Genomic DNA, 21,289 nt, shown 5'->3' on the forward strand with positions numbered 1-21,289 from the left:
GTCACGTGGTGTGTTTCTCGCTTTACTGATAGCGCCAGTGCTTTCTGAAGTGTTGTCTGTAGCTTGATGAAATTATCACTGGGTTTTCCTGTTTCGATAGCATAAGATGATCGGATGAACACATCCGCTGGTAACGCTTGCATCTCCCTAGGAATTATGCACTTTGAAATATGTCGCGGGTGACAGGATGATGGTAGTACATGTGTATGCTTGTCATAAAGTTTACTAAATACTGTAGATACAATGTAAGTTAACATCTACAATGTCACCTTATGCAAATCAGCTATCAAGATCTGAAAAAAAATACGCGGGCAGAGTTATGGATTTGACATACTTGAATCTTTAATAATGTGACAACACTCTCCACATAAAGTGTTGATCCATAACAGTTAGGTGCTATTGTGGTCAGTTCTTATGTAATAAAGAAGAAAAACTGCAAACAAATGTGGTAGGCAATTCTTTTATAAGATATAGCAGTGATATCCAGACTATTTCAAAATTGTTGAAAAGGTTATACAATAAGGCAATCAGTTCTTAACATCAAGCTTACCGACATTGAAATGCAATTAACCATTTGTGCATCAGAGTCAATTGTTGTTGTCTTCATAAAATATACCCGTCACTTTTTTGTCAGAACTTTTGCCACAAGTTTAATGAAACTAACTGTAGTCAATGAAATCTGACATGCATTTGGTTCAAGATTATCAAAAATATTATAGAAAAATTCATGAAATTTGAAAAATGTTGAACTAAAATTTTGGCCGAAAAAATTACATCTCTCAAAGGGTTAAACACTGAAACATACACGCATACTTTAGTTCTGTGTATTTGAGGAAATCACAAAATGTATTTGCCAAAGAATCCGCGTTGAAGTCGCCTTGACCGTCAAAGATCTGGCGCTATGAAGTACACCATTTGTACATTTTCTATCAATCCAATACAATATTTGAAAAAATGACCTCCTATATCTTTATAAATGATTCTGAAATGGAATATTTGAAAGTTTCCTGATATCGTGGATGGCAAACTTAATGAACGGGGTATCGCCTTAAAATTGCACCTTTTTTCTTGAATAATGTACAACTTGAATAGCAGTGCACGCTATGGTATTTCAATATGACTAATACCGTATTTAACAGAATCTATATAATCATTTTTAAGGACAAAAATGAAAGAAGACCGCTTGAGCACCGCCATTTTGCCATCCATATTATTCAGTTGTCTGCAGTAAACCATCAAATGCGTAAACTGGTACCTGAAATAATTTAACCATTGTAAACAACTATAAAATATCAACATCCAATGGTGATATACAAGACTGAAACAGCATATTTAATAGAGATAAAAGACCATCAGAAACAGACCATCAGAAAAAAAGACCATCAGAACTAAATTGTTGTCAGGCAGTTATTTATCATCGTCACTATCATCTCTATCATCATCGACAACAGCAGTAACAGAACAGAATAGGTGTCGTAAATTACATACGAGTCTCCTCATGGTCTTCGCTCTCGTGTGTTACGCTATTCTCGTGTACTCCGTTGTTCTCGTCTACTTCGTCCTCCACGTCTCTATGCAGCAGGTCATAAACACATTTATGGATGAAACGGTATTGGGCCTGAAAGATAAAGTGAAAAACAAATCTGCAATTATATAGCTATGTGTGACATATTAGATCTATAAAAGATTTCCAGTAGATAATGGTTACAGTGATATATCACAATTTAAAGTCCGTATCTCACCTGTAAGGAAAGTTTATAACCTCAAACGGGGTTCATATATTAAACGCTGGTATTTTTTTTCTCGCTGATAAATATATGTAAAAGTGAAAATAGGTCCATGGCTTGATTAAAACTTTTGTTTGGGTCATGCGCACATTCGTGATATCATATCTGGTTCCCATTTACTCAGAGCGAATGATAGCGCCATTTTTGCGATGGCGACGGGGAATGTACCGACGCTGTTGACCCAGCACTGCGGGTTCGACTCCTGGTAAAAGAGATGAAAACCTACGTATAATGCATTATTAATGTCAATGGTATAAATTTTAAAATTTTCTACCAACGCACTTTTTTTCGAAAATCATGTTATCGGAACAACACAACCTTTCATATTTGGCCATACTTGTTGTAAAAACGCGCTATTGTGCTTGATTATTAATTTTTATCTGGAAAAATGTATGGCTGATCAGACTATACAAAGTCGACGTATTGTTCCCACGGCAAATGACAGAAGGCAACATATCATTCGGCAAGGGACTTTCTGTATTCCAATTGTAATATTGCAAGATAGAACGTACCGCAGTTTGGATCATATTCATTCGTTGCATTCTCATTTCGTAAGCAATTCCATAGATATCAACATAGTCATTATCACGCACGTGCTGAATCAGTCTGTCCAGGGCAATGAAGGTACCCGTCCTACCAACACCAGCGCTGATGTAAGAAATAAGTATAGCAATAAAGCCACTACTTCATACAATAAATGGAAACAACGACAACAAGTTTCAAATCTCATAATAAACAACTCTCTTGCTCAATATGATGGAATATTAAAGTATACGATTTGGTTGTCGAATCAAACAAGAAATTATATCAGCTATTTCTGAAGAAGAGAGATTCAAAAGCATTCCCATTCAAAATTGATAAAGTTCTCAAAATCCTACATTATTTTATGCATATACACAGGTATCATACCGTAAAGACCAAAACATTTATAAGGCTGTGGTTTACACTGAACCACTAAGAACCTACCTACAATGCACGACGGTTGGCGATTTATCGTTTGGCATGTGTTCACGTACAGTTCTAACAAACTGAAGAAGTGACTTGCTGGTGTCAGGAACACCGTGGTCTGGCCAAGCGGTAAAATTAAACTGTTGAACTTCCTTGACAAGCATGTCCTGTTCACAGAATGTTACAAAAGTATTTTTTGTTATTCATGATTCAATAAATATTAATAGTATTTGTTTCCTTCGCTACTTCAATAATTAAGCTTATGTCGACGAATTTGAAGTAAACGGATGCTACAGTCACTGAAGAATACATGCACCAATTCTCCGCCCCGAAGGTTGCTTCATATTCAAACAAAATAACAATATACCAGTCTCGACAATATACTGACCAACCCCCCAGATAATCTCTAAATGTTGTATAGTAATATATAAAGGTAATTTGGGGAAAGTAGTGCCTTACACAATAATATAGGAAGTACATCTTTACTGAGTATTGTAATAACATAGAACGAGTGATGACATCTCGTTCACTGTGTATTTTTAACATTGGCCATTAATTGCCAAACAACGCGTAAAAGCCATGACTTTACTATTTAAACAATTCATATAGTCGCTAGATAAATCCACCGAAAGAAACAATGTACTTAGTCAATTGCCCCATTATATTATTTTATTAGAATACTAAATACTTACCTTCTGCACAGTCATTTCTCTGATCGTCCACTCGGGCAGAATGTTTTCCTTTTCTACACTTACCAGAATGTCACCATGGTATACAGGCTCGCTGTCATATGGCCAATAATGATCACACTTTAGCTGTCAGCAATGAAACATAATGATAACGTTAACGCCTTGTATCACTGCAAGACATAAGCTTTCTCGAGGTGTGTTTGAACGTTTGACTAGACTATATTTGTTTATTTCAATATTTTGGCCTATACATGACAGTGTAGTGCAATACAATATTCAGCTTGTAAAAAACTTCAAATTTATAGATTTACTGTTATGTTAGGTGGGATTGACTCACTACATATATTATAATTGATTATACCACCGTAAAACAAACAAATAAAACAAACAGAAACAGAAAAAAGACCTCGCCAATCGGTCTCCTGAAGACAACAACCATTGGCACACTGATGTAAGTACATACATACATACATACATACATACATACATACATACATACATACCATACATACATACATACATACATACATTACTGCGATACAATAGAAAGCACTAACCCTGTCATCCTCAAAACACAGTGTAACCATGACAATGTTTTTAACATCGTATTCCCAGATCATTCTCCAGAAATCTGCCCTTGTAACGGCTAGAACACCCTGAGCAGCGATGAATTCTCTTGGAGAATTGTAACCCTAACGGAAAAATATACACACTATTATAAAGGCTGTTATGGAAATGCCATTTCTCTGACCTCATGTGAATAAATATATGTTAACATGATGCATTTATGATATTAGTGCCTATATTTCCTGTATATACATTCTATATCTTCCATATACATTCCGTACATATCTACTTTTCCCGCTTTATTACTTTACTTGAACCACATTCGCGAAAATGATTTGTTCTATTTTGTGCAAAAAAATTTCTGATGTTTTTCTGTCCAACCTCATGATCTTTTGGACTTATCCTCTCGGACTTGGATTATTTAATCCCGTACTCACGGGTATTATTATTATTATTATTATTATTATTACTACGCCTAGAAAGGGAAATTCGAGAACTTGAGAAAAAGTTATATGAAGACAAAAGTCTCTTCGATGAATACCAGCAAAAGAAAAGTTCTCTGGCTCAGTTGGTAGACCTGGAGAGCAAAGGTGCAGCTGTACGATCTCGTCACCAATTACTTACGCATAGTGATGTTTCGAATAGTTTTTTCTATTCTCTTGAACGAGAGCGGGGAAGATCAAAGCCCATTATTCACATGAAACGTGATGACGGCTCAACAACAGAAAATCCCGATGAAATTCGTGACATTTTTTACAATTTCTACAAGGAGCTTTATTCTGCTGAACATGTTGACGTTGACGCTCAGTCTGCAATTCTCGACAATTTGGTGCAATTGAACGAGGAAGATCGTGATTACCTTGATGGTGAAATTACTCTTGATGAACTTACTTTTGCTGTAAAGCAACTTTCAACTGACCGTACTCCAGGTATGGATGGTTTGCCTAATGAATTTTACAAAACATTCTGGTCTATTATTGGTCAAGACCTTCATAAAGTTTTCATTGAATGTTTCCGTAATGATCAGCTTCCTATTTCTTGTCGGAGAGCAGTGCTTAGTCTTCACCCGAAAGCTGGAGACAACACTTTAGTCAAGAACTGGAGACCCATCAGCTTGTTATGTAGCGACTATAAAATTGTCACGAAAGCTCTCTCAATTCGTTTACGTAATGTCCTTTCCAAAATAATTCATGTTGATCAGTCCTGCTCTATTCCAAATCGTCACATATTTGATAACGTGAATTTATTACAAGATAGTATTTTCTATGCCAATGACACAAACTCACCTCTGGGTATTGTTGCTCTAGACCAGGAAAAGGCTTTTGACCGTGTCAGTCATGATTACCTTTTTAAAACTCTGAATTCTTTTGGTTTTGGCCCCCGCTTTATTAATTACATTAAAACACTCTACACAGATATTCAGTCAGTTTTAAAGATAAATAGTTCCATTACCGCTCCAATTTCAATTAATCATGGGATTCGTCAAGGTTGCTCACTTTCTGGTCAACTTTATGTGATTGCCTTAGAACCATTTTTAGATAAGATTAGGAATAACAGTAACATAAGGGGATTGATAATACCAGAAGCTCCTAGTCCTACATGCCTTTCTGCGTATGCCGACGATGTTGAAGCTTTTATTACTAGAGATGAAGATTTTAGTAACTTAAAGTCCACTCTTAAGTTATATGAAAATGCGTCTAATGCAAAAGTTAACCTAAAGAAATCTGAAGGTCTCTGGGCTGGTAGTTGGCGAAATCGTACTGACACGCCATTAAATATCAAATGGAACTCAACAGGGTTAAAACTGCTCGGTGTGTATGTTGGTAACTCAAAAATTATTGTCAGAAAAATTGGTCTGAATTAGTGAACATCACTGAAAACAAGGTGAAATTTTGGTCGTCTTTTGCACCTGGCATGTCTTACAGAGGTCGTGTTTTAGTCATTAATCAGCTCATTGCATCAAATTACTTCACAGATTGACTTGTACAACTCCCGATGTTCAAACAATTTCTTACCTTCAAACCCTTTTTCTGAGATTTTTCTGGCAAGGACGTCATTGGATTCCTTCGGAAACACTGTACTTACCTCTCATTCAAGGTGGCCAAGGCCTTATTCATCTTAAAACTCGTTGTATTTCTTTACGTCTCAGTTACATTCAAAAGTATTTGTATCAGGATGTTCATCATCCGTCGTATTATTTCACAGATTTTTATTTTAGAAGAGTTGGTGGTCTCAATTATGACAAACAGTTACTTCTCACGACTGACATTGACTTTAGTGTGACTTTAGTGGTGCTTTTATTCCAGCTTTTCATCGTGATTTATTACATTGTCGGAATTCTGTTGACAAAATTCGTAAAGGAATCCCACTGAGTGTTCCTGACATTCTTAAAGAGCCTCTTTTTCAAAACCCACTCATTATGCATCCCGTTCATAAGTCTCCTTTTACTGTACCAGCCTTTGTCAACGCTCAAGTTACCACTATAGGTGATCTTTTCAATACTATGGAAAATTGTTGGTTAACTTCTTCAGATTTGTGTGATAGAGTTGCGATTCATTCACAGCGTATTATTTCTATGTCTTTACAATGCGTTTACAAGGCTATTCCTATTCGTTTGAAATCCGTCATTGAAAATCATTTTTGTAACAACAATCCAACAATGCGCCAGATACTGTGTATTCTTTTCAGCTGCAACATTCTACAGAGCACAATTATTTTCTGTGTAAAATAGAAAAAGGTGCAATTTACAAGTACTTGATAATGGTTCATCATTATGCATGTTTACCAGACAGATTAGACACCATCTGGAGGGACATTTTGAGCATTCCACATTCCATCAAACCAAACTTTGCTTCATGTTATTGTGATCTCATCATAAAGAAAGAAGGGGATTTACAATGGCGCATTATGCACGGAGCCTATCAAACTAGTTCTTTTTTGTTCCGTGCTGGTTTCCGTTCAGATGCCAACTGTTCTCTCTGTAATGACATTGATTCACTTTTACACACTTTCCTTGAGTGTCCAAACACACAGTAAGTGAGGCTACCCACAATTCCCCTTGATTTGTTCACTCAGACGTTTTTTGCTAAAGGCTTTTTCAATTTTATTAGTTTCTTAATAATTTGTAACTTATAATTTAAGTTCAGGATTATTTGTTAAAACTATGTTCCAAAATTATTGATTATGTTTAAAATTCTAGAGTAAATTGAATGAGAAGTCAATGTTTGGAGGTGCTAAAAATTGCACACTTGTCAAGATAAAGTTATCAGCAACTAAGATGGTCTCATCATACCACCTGTCAGACATGCAAATTTCCTTTGTTACGAACACTAAAAAAAATCAATACCCTTTCTTTTGCTTACGCAGATGCAACTTATTTCCTTAGTTTCCTTGAAAATATTGTGTATGGCTGTCAAAAATCTCTGTCGACAAAATTACAAAATTGCTATCTCCTCAACGGAAAAGGGGTTGATCTTCTCATTATTCACAGTGAGAAATCAGAAAATTGTGATTATCAGAACTATGTTGCCAGAATTTTGAAATATGGACCGAGTGGTTCTGTGTACAGAAGAAATTTGCTTCAGTTCAGTGAGTGATCTCCGTGTGTACAGATCATGGAGAATTGTGGGTAACCTCACTTACTGTGAAACATTCAACCGCTTCTAGGTGTTATTTCCACAATAACATCTCGTTTAGTTTTACCCGGGCAAGCTGTAAACATTGCATGGTTTTTAATTAATCCTACGGTTAAAACTCTGTATTTATTCATAGACGTGCAATGTCTCTTTTTATTTACCTTTCTACAATGGCTAAGTTGTGTATACATTAGCAAGAAGAAATGTGTTTAGAAACCAGGGTCCTGTTGATCCTTTGGACATATTTAAAAGCAAGATTTTCACCAGATTGAGACTTGAATTTGAATATCATCGTCTCAATGAAAATTTACATTCTTTAATATTACTTGGGCTTTTGATGATATTCTTTGTGACACTCATGATGGTCAGGGACTGGTCAGTTTCTTCGGCCTGGGGGGGGGGGGGGGGCGGTGGATTATTTTTTGCCGACGTCAAAAAGTGGCTGACCCCCCCTATTCCAAATTTTGAAAACAGGGTGACCCCCCTATTCCAAATTTCTAAAACAGGGTGACCCCCCCCCGGCCGCGACAAAGGTAAAACAAAAGATGGACATAAATTTTATATATATATATATATATATATATATATATATATATATATATATATATATATATATATATATATATATATATATATATATATATATATATATATATATACCGGTATATATATATATATATATATATATATATATATATATATATATATATATATACCGGTATATATAATATATATATATATATATATATATATATATGTATATGTATATATATATATTATATTTTACATATATTTATATTTTAAATAGTCATTCTATGTTTTAGTGAAATTGTTGACATGTCAGTTGTAAGATAGGAATTTCAAAGTGTCAATCTTAAAGTTTAAATACAGTACATTTTGAATGAGCAGTATTTTGAATGAGCTGTGAATGTATTTCACACTTTCTCTGCTTAACCAGATGTCCTGAACTGTTTTACAGAAATGGATGTCAATCATTAATATCAAAGAGGAAAAAGCAGTGAATCAAAAACTTTGATGGGTGTTAAGACTTGCCAACCATCAAATTAAATCTACTGAGGAGCCATAGAGAGCTTTTTTTAGCCAAATCTGATGTGTACAGTGTCTGAGAGGACCTTTTCTTGTGTAACATTGAAACCATAAAAGCACAGCTAATAATGACAAAACCGGCCTTTTTTAACTGTTATTTTGTTCATAAAAAAGCATCTTTCTACAGAAAACCTATGAAACAAAGGAAAATAATTGCATCAATGAGAAGGAAAGATATCTTGTCATTTTTCTATCTCTAAAATAAGTCACTGTATCAAATATATATTGTGAAATATTTGTGCATGTTGCTTTCTCATACTGAATTCTCACAGAGAGAACAGAAAAGTATCAGGAATTTGTCATCCTTTTCATATGAAATGCAGATTTCATAATGGTACACTTTCACTAGCAAACATCAAGATATCTCTGAAAGTATGGCGCCCGAAGGGCGCCCCAAAAAATATGAAACATCCTGATATCTCTGATATATATGCCTTGTATATTAAAGTCATGCACCTGAAGGGCATGCTGAAAGATGTATGATATATTAAAGTAATGAGCTTGAAGAGCACGCTGAAAAATATTGAACATACAGATATCTCTGATGTATGTATGCTTGATATGTTAAAGTTGGGCGTGCTGAAAAATATGACTGATTATTAAAGTTATGCGCCCGAAGGGCGCGCCGAAAAATACAACTGAATGATGAATTTTGTGGATGACACTAGCATTTTAGGCAATGATGAGCCTGTGTCAAAATTCAAAAACACATTGACCCCCCCCCTATTGGGCATTTCAAAAACATGGTGACCCCCCCCCCCTATCACCAAAGTCAAAAACAGGGTGACCCCCCCCCCCCATGAATCCACCGGCCCCCCCAGGCTGAAGAAACTGACCAGTCCCTCAACTCACTTTTCACATTTCAGAAACTTTCCTGCTTTTGTGCATCGCTAGGTTGTGTCATCTTTGAAATATTATGTGATAGGTTTAAGATATGTCTTTCTTGCTGACATTTACTTTTGTCATTCATGACGTTTTCTGTTCAATGCCGACCATCACTTTGTAGTGATTTTCTTTTATTTGTATCTTATATTTCCTTTGGTTCCTTGAAATGTAAAAATTTCCTTTTACAGTTTTAGTATGTAGGGACCTATGTGAAATAAAGATATTTGAAAAACTACTACTACTACTACTACTACTACTACTACTACTACTACTACTACTACTTCTACTACTACTACTTACGGGTATCCAGTTGGCGTTGATATAATCACTGTCTTCCTCGTCTGTCTTAGAAAGCTTGACCCTTGTCCTGTCATCTGTAGAGAGTTAACACTCATAAATCGGATCTGATTGTCATGATACGGGTGTGTTAACATGTTGAATTAGCGAAGATTTTGGAATTTATCAGTTTGCAGTGAATGCCTTGAATAACATTTGGTTTCTCCTTCACTTGTTTAATGTCTACAAGGACAAGTTATGAGACATCTTTTTGTGGAAATCTTGACTATACGTTTTGTCAGACATAGTTCGATGCATTCTGCAATATTACAGCTTTGTCAATGATTATTTTATAGTTTTGTCACTCACATTAAAATTTGTGACGTCATCCCCCTCAGATTATCACCGATAATGTATCCGATTTTCTAGTATTGTGGCCAAGATGTTTTCTACATCCAAAAATTCCCTAGCTTTACCAAACTTAAAAAATAGCAATAATGTATCCCCTCCAGGCCCATAAAGGATACAGCTAAACTTTGTAAAGTTCTAATAGTTTCGTCCATTATAGTCCAGGAAGGGGTACATTGTTGCGTATATATAATATAATCGTTGGCGAGCAGTGTTTCGTGACAAGTAAGTATTTAAAACTGACATGTGATTTATAAAGTAGACTTGGACACATTGAGAGAATATCTTGATCATTATGCTGCCAATATATAGGTGAGGGTCCTTAAGAACACCATGTTACCGTTCAAAGCAAATGCCGCTACTTGTAATTGTTTCACTCACATGGCAAAATGTTGCGATATCTGTTTTTCGGTTTGTTGTTCGGCAAACGAGCATCTTCCGAACTCTGATTTCGTCCAACTTCACTAAGTTCCTGTAGATATGATTAAACATGGACAAAACAGATTAAAGCACAAGTAAAGCGATGAGTGTCATCCCAAAGTTAAAAACAAAATAGTATTTGCAGAAGATTAAAGCGGTATCCAATATTCGTCTGCGTTCTATGACCTCCTCGTTGAAAGGGCTACACAGATATTTTGTCAATTCCCATGCAAGTCAGTTAAATTTTATTACATATAATGCCTAACATATCCAGTAAAAGGTAAAAAATTCATGAGAGAAAACGGTATAGCATTGTAATAAATACTGAAGTGAAGGGTTTTAAAATAACTGGAACAATTATATAAACTCCGCTTGAGTCTTAAAGCATTATACCTGAAGTCAACGTTTGAAAAAATTCGCTGACAGGTTTCTGAACAAGATTTTGTGGAGTGACCGAAGTCTGAAAAGATACGTGTTAGAGTAGATCTTAAAACTTGGTTCTGAGCTTTGTAGTTAGAGACTGGACAGAAATTACGAGGGGGCGGTATTTTGGAGTGGGTCGCTATTTTTCTCGCAAGCATTTTAAAGGGTCATTAAATTTCACGGCTGCCTTTGCGGAGGGTCATAATTTTTTGCGCAACTATCGCAACTAAAAGAAGGCAAGATGTGGCCGATACAGTGCTTCTTCCATAAATATCAACTCGTAATACATTGGAATCTATTAACAATTTTCTCCTAGAAAACAAGCTATATCTGTACATTTACACATGTTTGATAATTTATGTAAAAGTACTTTGCTTGAAGTGGGAGGTAAAAAGTACATGTGTGTACACAAAATTTGTGAATCAAAAATGTTGATTCACGAATGTTGATTCACACGGTGGAGTATGAGGAAATATGAGCATTTCATCTGAGAGAGTTCATCTGTTAATTTTTAGGGACACTTTGCAAATGCTTATATCCTTACCTCATATTCTTTTCCAAAATAGTCATCATTGAAAATGTTTTTCATGAAATATTCTTCATAGTCGGAGATTTTCATCCGTCTGAAACGAGACAAAGAAGATGTTTTAGTTTGGCCATGAAACAAGGTATTGAATTTCGACTAAATGCGTTGCAGTGTTGTTTTGCATTGTTGTTGGAGACTCGTTCTCAGACAACAACAGAACAACTACAGTAGGTTAAATCGCTTTTTTTGGTTACACATATTTTAGAAATATTTTCATCAATGGATATAGAACCTTACCACGTGGCGTTGGTACCTTTGCTGATGTCACACACTGCCATTTATGTAGCATGTGTCTCACACACTATGGTAGTGTATGAATGCAGTGGGGATCAACTTAAGTGGTCAAAATATTTGCCATGGAAAAGGGCGTCCTTTGCACTAATGAGTCAGAACTTGATTATAACTCAATGCGGCCGTGAAATGCATTCTAATGCATACAGCAAGATTATTTGCTTGAACGTGCAACATCATTAACATTACATGTTAGTGACGTAATGTTCTGCTTACTTTGAGCTAATCTCGTGTTCGTTCTTCTCCCCTGCCGGTATCGTCGAGTCGATGGAATGTGTCAACGACGCCTGGTCGCTGAAATATGGCAATAGTGTAGATCTAGATTATGTAAATAACCAATCACCAGAAAGACAGACTTTGATTTTCGTCCTTCTAGAAAGAACACCGTAAGTAAAGACGCTCTTCTCAGAGTTCAATATTCTCAGGGCTATAGTTTGTTGGAAATGATTTAAAACCCACCGAGAGAAGTACCTATACCTTTAAAATATTTATCTATTTGAACATCGAAAATGACGTCAGATGTGTACACAATTTTAGCAAAGACGGAGATAAGCATTTTGAATATCGTGTTGAGAGTTGACTTGTTCCCTCATGTTAGATTTGAGCGGCGTTTCCTTGCTTTGGTAATTAATCAATTCCGTCAGAATACTGAAAGTTCATTTTTGAATTATCTATCACCCTTACTTGTATCCCTGGCATAATTAGCCTAAAAGTACAGCTCATTGGCGCTGGAATATAAGAACTAAGTACTGCAACAATGCAAACATGGTTATCGAAGGTTTCACATTTCGTTTCACTACTTGTTTCATGACATCAGATGAATTGATAAATCGACATTGTACATGTAAAGCCATTTTTCGTAGGCTGGTAGTGCAAAGAAGATGTAATATAACATCGCAGTCCTACCTGTCTTTAAGTTTCTGATCTTTGTATCTTTTCCATCTCCACAAGTATAGAGTCACCATCGCCAAAGCAACCACCATCAAAACACAAAATATCGTAACAAGTATGGCCGTCAGCCATGTTAAATCACGAATTTGACCTGTTTGAAATGACAGTAAAATTGTACAAATATCGGGGATCAGTCCGCGAGGATACGTCAATCATCTATGAACATTCACATAGCCATGTCGGTATCAGCGTCTGTAATTGTTTGTCCCTCACAACTATGTTGCACCATCTGCCTGCCTGTCTGTGTGTCTGTCTGTGTCTGTATCTATCTATCTATCTCTCTATCTATCTATCTATCTATCTATCTATCTATCTATCTATCGATCATGCATGCATGTATGTATGTATGTATGTATGTATGTATGTATGTATGTATGTATGTATGTATGTATGTATGTATGTATGTATGTATGTATGTATGTATGTCTCTGTAAATGTATGTATGTTTGCACGTACGTTCACGCGTATATTTGCTTGTAATTATGCAGTTTAGAATACATTCCAATATGCTTTGCATGTATTATTTGAGTGACCCTGTGACTTTATGTATCTCCATGTCTACATGTTGACACGGTGGCAAAAATACGATAGTGCACTTGTAAATTACAGACAAAAAGACTATTGCACTATAAGGTTGAATGAGAATCTAATGATAATAACAATCATAACAAGGCAGTATTGCTGAAGGCAATGAGTACTTGGGCCGTGATAGAGTAATTTTGAGGACAATATATACTACTATTCAAATATGGTCTTGAATTTCCTCCTGTCAATTAGGCATTTGATTAACTGCTTATGAAACGAAGCAATGGCATGACAACGGCAAAATATGTCTAGCAACTTTTGTGGAGTTTGAGGCAGGGGTTCTTTATTTATAGTGGAAATTGCTTAGACTCCTTAAATATTCAAATTACAGCAAATTTCTTTTGTTCTCGATGGTAGATGTCTAATATTTAGATGGGCATATTTAGATTTCTACCCTATAGTTATCCCTATATACCAAAAATCGGACATCCAGCTCTATTGGCTTGCTCAGAATTAGATATGCGCATAATTAATGAGGTACAATATGTGATGTCATAAGGTGTCCCATCATACCAAATATGAAGGGTGTAGCACTTGTGGTTACTGAGTTGTGGACAAATATATATATTTGAGGTCAAAGGTCATTGAGGTCACGTGACATTTTGTCAAAATAATTGTATTGCTAAGTTATTCCTATATACCAAAAATCAGACCTCTAGCTCTATTGGCTCGCTCAAAATTAGATATGTGCATAATTAATGAGGTACAATATGTGGTGTCATAAGGTGTCTTATCATACCAAATATGAAGGATGTAGCACTTGTGGTTACTGAGTTGTGGACACATATATATATATATTTGAGGTCAAAGGTCATTGAGGTCACGTGACGTTTTGTCAAACAAATTATAACTGTTAACTATCCCTATATACCAAAAATCAGACCTCTAGCTCTATTGGCTCGCTCAAAATTAGATATGCGCATAATTAATAGGGTACAATATGTGGCGTCATAAGGTGTCCCATCATACCAAATATGAAAGGTTTAGCACTTGTGGTTACTGAGTTATGGATAATAATGTATATTTGAGGTCAAAGGTCACCAAGGTCACATGATATTTTGTCAAAATGTCTGAGATATCTGCGTGAACCGATGGACTCACTGATGGACTCACGGACGGATATGACCCAATCTATAAGCCCCCTGGACTTTATCCGTGGGGACAAAAAACTGTGTCACTGCATCCTTTAGGCAATATGAATACGATGAGAAACTAAATTTTTATTTTTCTTGGCCTTATACATGGGAGTCTATGGACTGCCCTATACATGGGAGTCTATGGACTGCCTTATACATGGGAGTCTATGGAGGTGTACACTAAAATGTCCTCTAACACGGCCAAATTCGATCGCATTGTGAAACAAATAGACGTGCATCTGTATGGGGTTGGGTACTATTCTTGTGCAAAGTTTGAAAGAAATTGACCAGGGCATGTCTGAGATATCTGCGTGAACGGACGGACTGACATGACCAAACCTATAACTCCCCCAGGACTTCGTCCGTGGGCACTAAAAACAACGCAACAGTTATTACAGCTACACCGGCGGTAGGTTCATATCCAGAGCCCCGTACGGTCTGCCGCCGTCGCTTGAAAACAATCTCATAAACCTGGCCATATGGGCAACTGTGTATGGGCAGCTCAGTGGATGCTTGACTTCCCGGAGAAGGCGAGCTGTCACGTTCAAGCTCAGGATTATTTGTCGATCAAATTTCAGTAAATTTACCTTACCTAGATGAAATTTTGTCTATAGGCTGAAATTTCGCCCAAGTTTGACAAAATTACATCGATTTTTCAGGTTCATATCCGACATTTTTGAGTTTTGAGTGCAGACAGAAATAAGTTTTGAGGCAACACGGCTGCGACCCCATGTTGACCCCTAGCCCTTCGTACGATGCTATGTGCTGCAGCTAACACACAGCATCGTACGCAGGGCAAGCGAGAGAGTTGCCGACATCGACGGTTATTTACGAGAAGTGAATAAAAGACTCATTTTTGGAAGCGATCGAGTAGCTGAAGTAGGCTGGGATACGACTTGGGCCCAAGAACGCTGAATTTCGGCAGTAATTTGGCTTTTTACGTCAAGTACCAAAATGGATTTGAAGTCACCGACCCTACGTACGGGTCTTTGCAGGGCTGTGGTGACGTGAGCGGGGCGATTAGCTGTAGCGGAACACACAGCATCGTACGCAGGGCTAGTTGACCCCAAGTGAAAATGTGTTCGCAATCAAATCTTCCTATATTTTTTTCAGAATTTTCGACAAAATCATTCCTTCTTAAATCTTTTGTAAAATATAAAATACTAAAATAAAAATGCGATGTGCCATGTCTCCAGATTTCTAAAATATCGTTCGTTGACCGTTCGACGAAATACTCTCTCTTTCGCAAACATGTGACGCAGTTGAAATTCAATACTGACCGCCAAATAATCTTATATAATGAGACGAGATCTATAATATTCTAGACATCCTCAAAGTTATCCAACCATTCGCGTTAGAGTTCAGCTCGCTTAGAGTATCATAACATTCTTCGGCCTTCGTTTAGATCGACCCTAATCTGTCCCATTTAGGAAATAAATACACAAGCTACCTTGACAAAACTTCGTGCACCATCCAGGACCAAACGCCCTACAAATCTGTCTTGACGTCATCATCTCCTTACATGGTAATCGGCATACCGTATTTTTTAGCAAAGGAGACACAGAATACGTCGGAGTATTCAGTTTCAAAACGTATTACATTGTGTAATGTTGTCAAAATAAGGTAATGTTACTGCAGTGGTATAAATTACAAAACACAAAAGTTCAAATCAGTTTATTTTGGACTGGCTTTACCCAACATTTCATATTGTTTCTTATGCCAGATTGACCACGTGCTTGCTGGCGACCCCTTTACATGCAAATTTTGTGTCAAATGGTGTGTTCTCCTGGAAAAACAAACGTACGATTTCTATATGAAGGAGGCGAAATTTGCCCTCAAAACTCGAAACCACCCCTTTATGGGGTGTACCTAGCTATTTTGAACGAGCTTCTCGAATCTGCAGCTCTATTTCGAAATGATGGTCTGGTTTTCTCAGCTCAAGGATAAGTGTTCTCCATCGCTGTGGGCATTACTATTCACAACTGGGGTACAGTTTCCAGTCGTAATGTTTTTCATTGTGTCCGGATATAAAACCTTTCCTTTTCAAACTTTCACTTCGATTAACACTAGTCCACATCTTGTCAGCGATTAAACATGTTTCAAGTTTAAATGTTAAATTCTGGTCTCGAGCCCTCTTGTTCGACCAAACTGAAATTACCCCTCCCACTTTGGCTCGTCCAGTGGGTGTAGCAAGGGTCGTGCCATCGCCTAGGAAACGGAGGGTGCATTAAATGTTGCATTTCGATGCACATTTTGATTATATTCAGAAGATTTTGTGGCAAAAACTCAGATAGAGAAGCATTAATATTTACATCTCACTTATTCAAGACTGGCTGAGAGCATCACTTCCATTCAGTTAACATCATTACGCCTTTTATTATGCCAAGAAAGATGAAGCCAAGACATTTTGCCCTCCCTGGTCTCAGCCAGAAATGGTTATACCTTACAGAGTTTTTTCCCACGGAATGAAAACAAATGTACTTGGGCTGAGGCCCAAGTACAATAATGTCCCCTCTATAATTACTATTGTTTTGACGTATCAAAATGTCAAGAAATCGGGAGAACATGCAGCGATCTTTATGACTGATAACACCGTGGAAGCTCCAGCCTTTTTATTTCTAAGATTTATCAAATAGCGTACAACTGGACGATGTGAGCAATTTTCGATGGCTTTTTATCAACAGTTTGTACACAAATAAAATGTGTTTAGAGCACTGCACTGTTTGGTACGAGGCTTGAAAGCGTGTGGTGTTGTTTATCGCATTGTTTGCAATGCTCTTACGTATGTCGAAAGGTCGCCAGGCACAATGGAAGGTCAGCACACGCCGCTTATTTCTTCCGGGTTCTTTCTTTTGTATTGCCTATAGTGTTTTATCGAACCCGCCTTTAGAAGTTCAAAACATGCATTTGTTTAATATAGCCCCATCGGAAGAAGAAGAAGAAGAAGGGGAGGGGGGGGGAGAAGGAGGAAGAAGTTTTTTGTCTGACCTATTTGACCGAGACTGTTTAAAAGAGTTAAGATACTTACTTGTAGATTCTGTCTCTGGTGTTGTAGGGTTTTCAGTTTGTATTTCTCGAAAGGCTGCAAATCCACGGCAGAAAGAGAGCTTTAAAAAAACATAAGTAATAGAACTATGTGTCAGCGGGTTTTAGTATGAGAAAAGACACATTAACCCAAATTTATACATTTGATAAATTAAGATGTATTTTGTCTTGATGAATAGGCAAAATGCAAATACACGACCTTGCTTTGAGTTGATAGACTGGTAGCAAATGTCAAAAGTTCATGAACCTACCAAATAGAAATTAAGTGAATATGTGTGATATATCGTTACCATTCCATTGAGAAGGGAAATGAGACACACGAGTAATTTTGTTTTGCCCATTTTGATAGAGGAGTATACATGAATGCAGTGCGAACGACAACAACAGCTAAAAGATATTTTTGAAGTCCATGGCAAAACTTGATTTAAAGTAAGGTGGAATATGCCTCCTGGACAGATATTCAACTTTAATTTACTAGTCTACTGTTTGTGTGAGCTCTCTTGAAGTATCACAACTCGTAACGATTTCGCGCCATTTTATTTTTTGTGTGTGTGAATGTGAAAAATCAAACCTTTAATTACCCCAGTGAGTTAACGCAGGGATTTGCAACCTTTTAAAATTTCAAATACGGTACATTTTAGCAAATTTTTTTTTCTGTAGTCGATTATAGGGAAAGTGATTTAAACTTTCCCACATGAACATTTGGGCCAATGCTTAAAACGTTTTAAATAGAGGTGCGTATCTGAAATCAAAATGCGGAATTTTGATTTATAAAAAACTTACCTATATTTTTTCTTGGTCACAAAAATAGCAGAGCTGCTACTGTTCTCATACTTCCTGAATACAATTCAACTATGTATTAAACACGATCTTGGGACCAAAGGCTTGACATTAAATGCGACGTGACAGGAGTGACAATAGCGCGCTAGGGGGGCACGTAATATGACAAAAGAGTATATGACATACCGACAAAAAATTGTTGCCGCTCTCATGATCACATTGTACAAACAAATCTTTGTACCAGTCGTTGCCTTCTTGTAGTGTACAAGTGAAATAGTAAACGACTGCTAACTAAATGGATATTGACACAAGTTATGTTCTTGAAACTATTACTAAGATAGCGGCTTCCTTAATCGATCCTGGGTTACTACCCTGGCCCTAATTCCGCTGTCCAATTTTGTTTGTATGACAACACCAATCTGAGCGTCTGTTCCTATATCGAAGTTAATTTTGTTTTAAATCATTGTCAAGTGGCCGTCATTTTCGAACGAAGGTAATTACTGTAGATATGAATCTATGGTATGTCACAGTTCCCCATTCTCGTCATAGCATAGTTGTGTCTACGGAGCACGGGCCCGTGGACTTCCGCAAGAGGCGACTATACTGCAGGGGAGGTATAAATAACACTTTTTTGTCAGCTAGACGACGATTACAATAACTTTCTTTTCTCTCATGAGACACTTCACAAGCTGTTCAAAATCCATAGCGTACTCACCATTGATAACATAATGTTAGTATGAATATAGCTTGCAGCATACCGGCTCTGACGACTGTAAGCCATACCTGCTTTCCTGCTTTGCAACGACTGTGCTTGGACAGAAAACCTTGACACGGATGACCTCACGTGGTACCATACAGAAAATAAGGAAATAGACGGTGTTTCTAGGGTAGTTTAAGGATAAATTATTAACTTACTTTGTGTCGCAGGTCATTTATCAACTTATTGTGAGCAATGTAAAACAACACCTGTCACGTATTTTTTTGTGTATTTCCCAATTTACTAACCCTCCTTAAGTATCGACACAGCGTTGTGGCAAACTGTAATGTGGCAGCATTTCGATTCAATTGTAAAGTGGTGACTTTAAGTCGGCAGACCTTTTGTGATCGGGGAGCTCGCTATCGTTGGCGACCAGTAGGCCATTGAGACCCTACAGTGCGTTTCACCTAGGTACCGCAACTCAGGGTATGAGACGGACACATTTCACGTACAAAACAAACGATTGGCTTGGATATCACGACACAGTTCAAATACAGTAAACCAGCATGGGGCAGCCTGAGAGATACACTTGATCTACAATGTAACTGTTTTTACAATTTCAGCTAAGAGTTGAAGAGCTGAAGGTTTTCTCAAAGGAAACTAAATAAAAAGCCACATATTTTGCTGCAATTCATCTCAAAATTACAGAAATTATATAAAACACACACACGGTAACATAACTTCAAAACGTTTATTTTTTGAACATGAATAAAGTGATCATAATTCAACGGGCTACGTTTGCTTCTGCTCTCAACTCTGTGAAATGAAACGTTAATATGAACTTTAACCTTGAAAGGAATGAACTTCATTCCTTTCAAGGTTAAAGTCCAGGGCCGGAATACGGGCTAATGGTACTCTGCGAAATAGCGAAATGGCGAAATGACGAAATCACGATTTTTTTCAAATTGCAAAATGAAGAAATAAAGATACTACACATAGAGAAATTACCTGCCACCTAGAGTATACTTTATAATCGATGTTAAGCCGAAATACCCGGGTGCTAACTACAATCTGCACGCTTGATTCCAAAACCCTTGTGTATGCCGTGCAGGTTGGAAATTGATAAGAAAATCTGCTGAGTTTCATCTGAATAAAGTCAAATTCAGTGAATCTGCACATGTTTTGATTCTCAATATCAAAGTTTAGCATCGAAAGTACGATAAATTCGGCGAAATCGCGCGATCGCGAAATTTACCCGGAAGTTGACAGCGCACAAAACCACGTATACCTCGAGGCTTAGGGACAGACCATTAGATCTTGGGAGGGGGTGGTCACGATCGGATTGTGAAAAACAAAATTTGTACAACTGAAAATTGATCGTACAAACATTGCTGAACATTGCGGCATATGCATGTACAAAGAATGTTGACAATCTAAACCGATGAAGTTCTAGTATTACTTACGTAAAAAATGAAACAAAGGCGTCTTCGAAAGACTTCGATGGCTCCATCTTCAAAATTGATGAAGGTCATGTGCTCAGGTCAAGTGTGAGCAATTGAGGGCGCAAGGCCGGGGGGCGGGGGGGGGGTAGAGAGAGGAGTGAGCGATGAACCCGGTTGTGACCTGGATGACATCAACTCGGCCAGTTACTCTCTATATTTTTCAGGGTTTATTTCCGTTACTCCATCTCTCTCTCTATTTTCATGGTTTAATTTCTTTATTTCTCCATTTTGCTACAACAAAAAAATCGCCATTTCGCCGAATGTTATAACAGCGCCCCCTAGTGGTTGCAAAAAATGTTTATATAAAAAAAGGCGTGCCACGTTAATGTTAAAATACAGCCATTATCTTTATACTGCAAAACACATGCCAGTAATAAACTTGTTGTGGTCGAAATACTTTTCATGTGACAGAAAATGACTTTGGTCAGTTTAGAAAAAAACATATGCCAGCTGTTTGTTCAGTTACTCGAAATTGAGTCTGATTCCGAGGCCAATTTCAGCGATGTTCAACATGGCGTTTTACAGGTAATGTTGTACTAGTAAGAGTAGGAGACGATTATAAAGCATACTC

The 21,289-nt window shown here is 37.1% G+C and overlaps 1 protein-coding gene across 1 annotated transcript; it reads right to left on the minus strand.

Moving 5' to 3' along the window:
• Positions 1-324: 324 nt before the first annotated feature.
• Positions 325-19,351, minus strand: LOC139116578 (receptor-type tyrosine-protein phosphatase beta-like). The gene is made up of 13 exons (XM_070679177.1): positions 19,235-19,351; positions 17,723-17,801; positions 12,929-13,064; positions 12,239-12,316; positions 11,690-11,768; positions 10,684-10,774; positions 9,919-9,992; positions 3,982-4,116; positions 3,428-3,550; positions 2,754-2,902; positions 2,300-2,435; positions 1,489-1,618; positions 325-1,255 (listed from the first exon to the last, which is right to left on the minus strand). Exons 1-13 carry the CDS (start codon positions 19,298-19,300, stop codon positions 1,236-1,238), a joined length of 1,296 nt encoding a protein of 431 aa, XP_070535278.1. The 5' UTR covers positions 19,301-19,351; the 3' UTR covers positions 325-1,235.
• Between the last annotated feature and the right edge of the window lie 1,938 nt (positions 19,352-21,289).

The sequence above is a fragment of the Ptychodera flava genome, chromosome 2 (assembly GCF_041260155.1).
Source record: "Ptychodera flava strain L36383 chromosome 2, AS_Pfla_20210202, whole genome shotgun sequence".
Lineage (NCBI taxonomy): Eukaryota > Metazoa > Hemichordata > Enteropneusta > Ptychoderidae > Ptychodera > Ptychodera flava.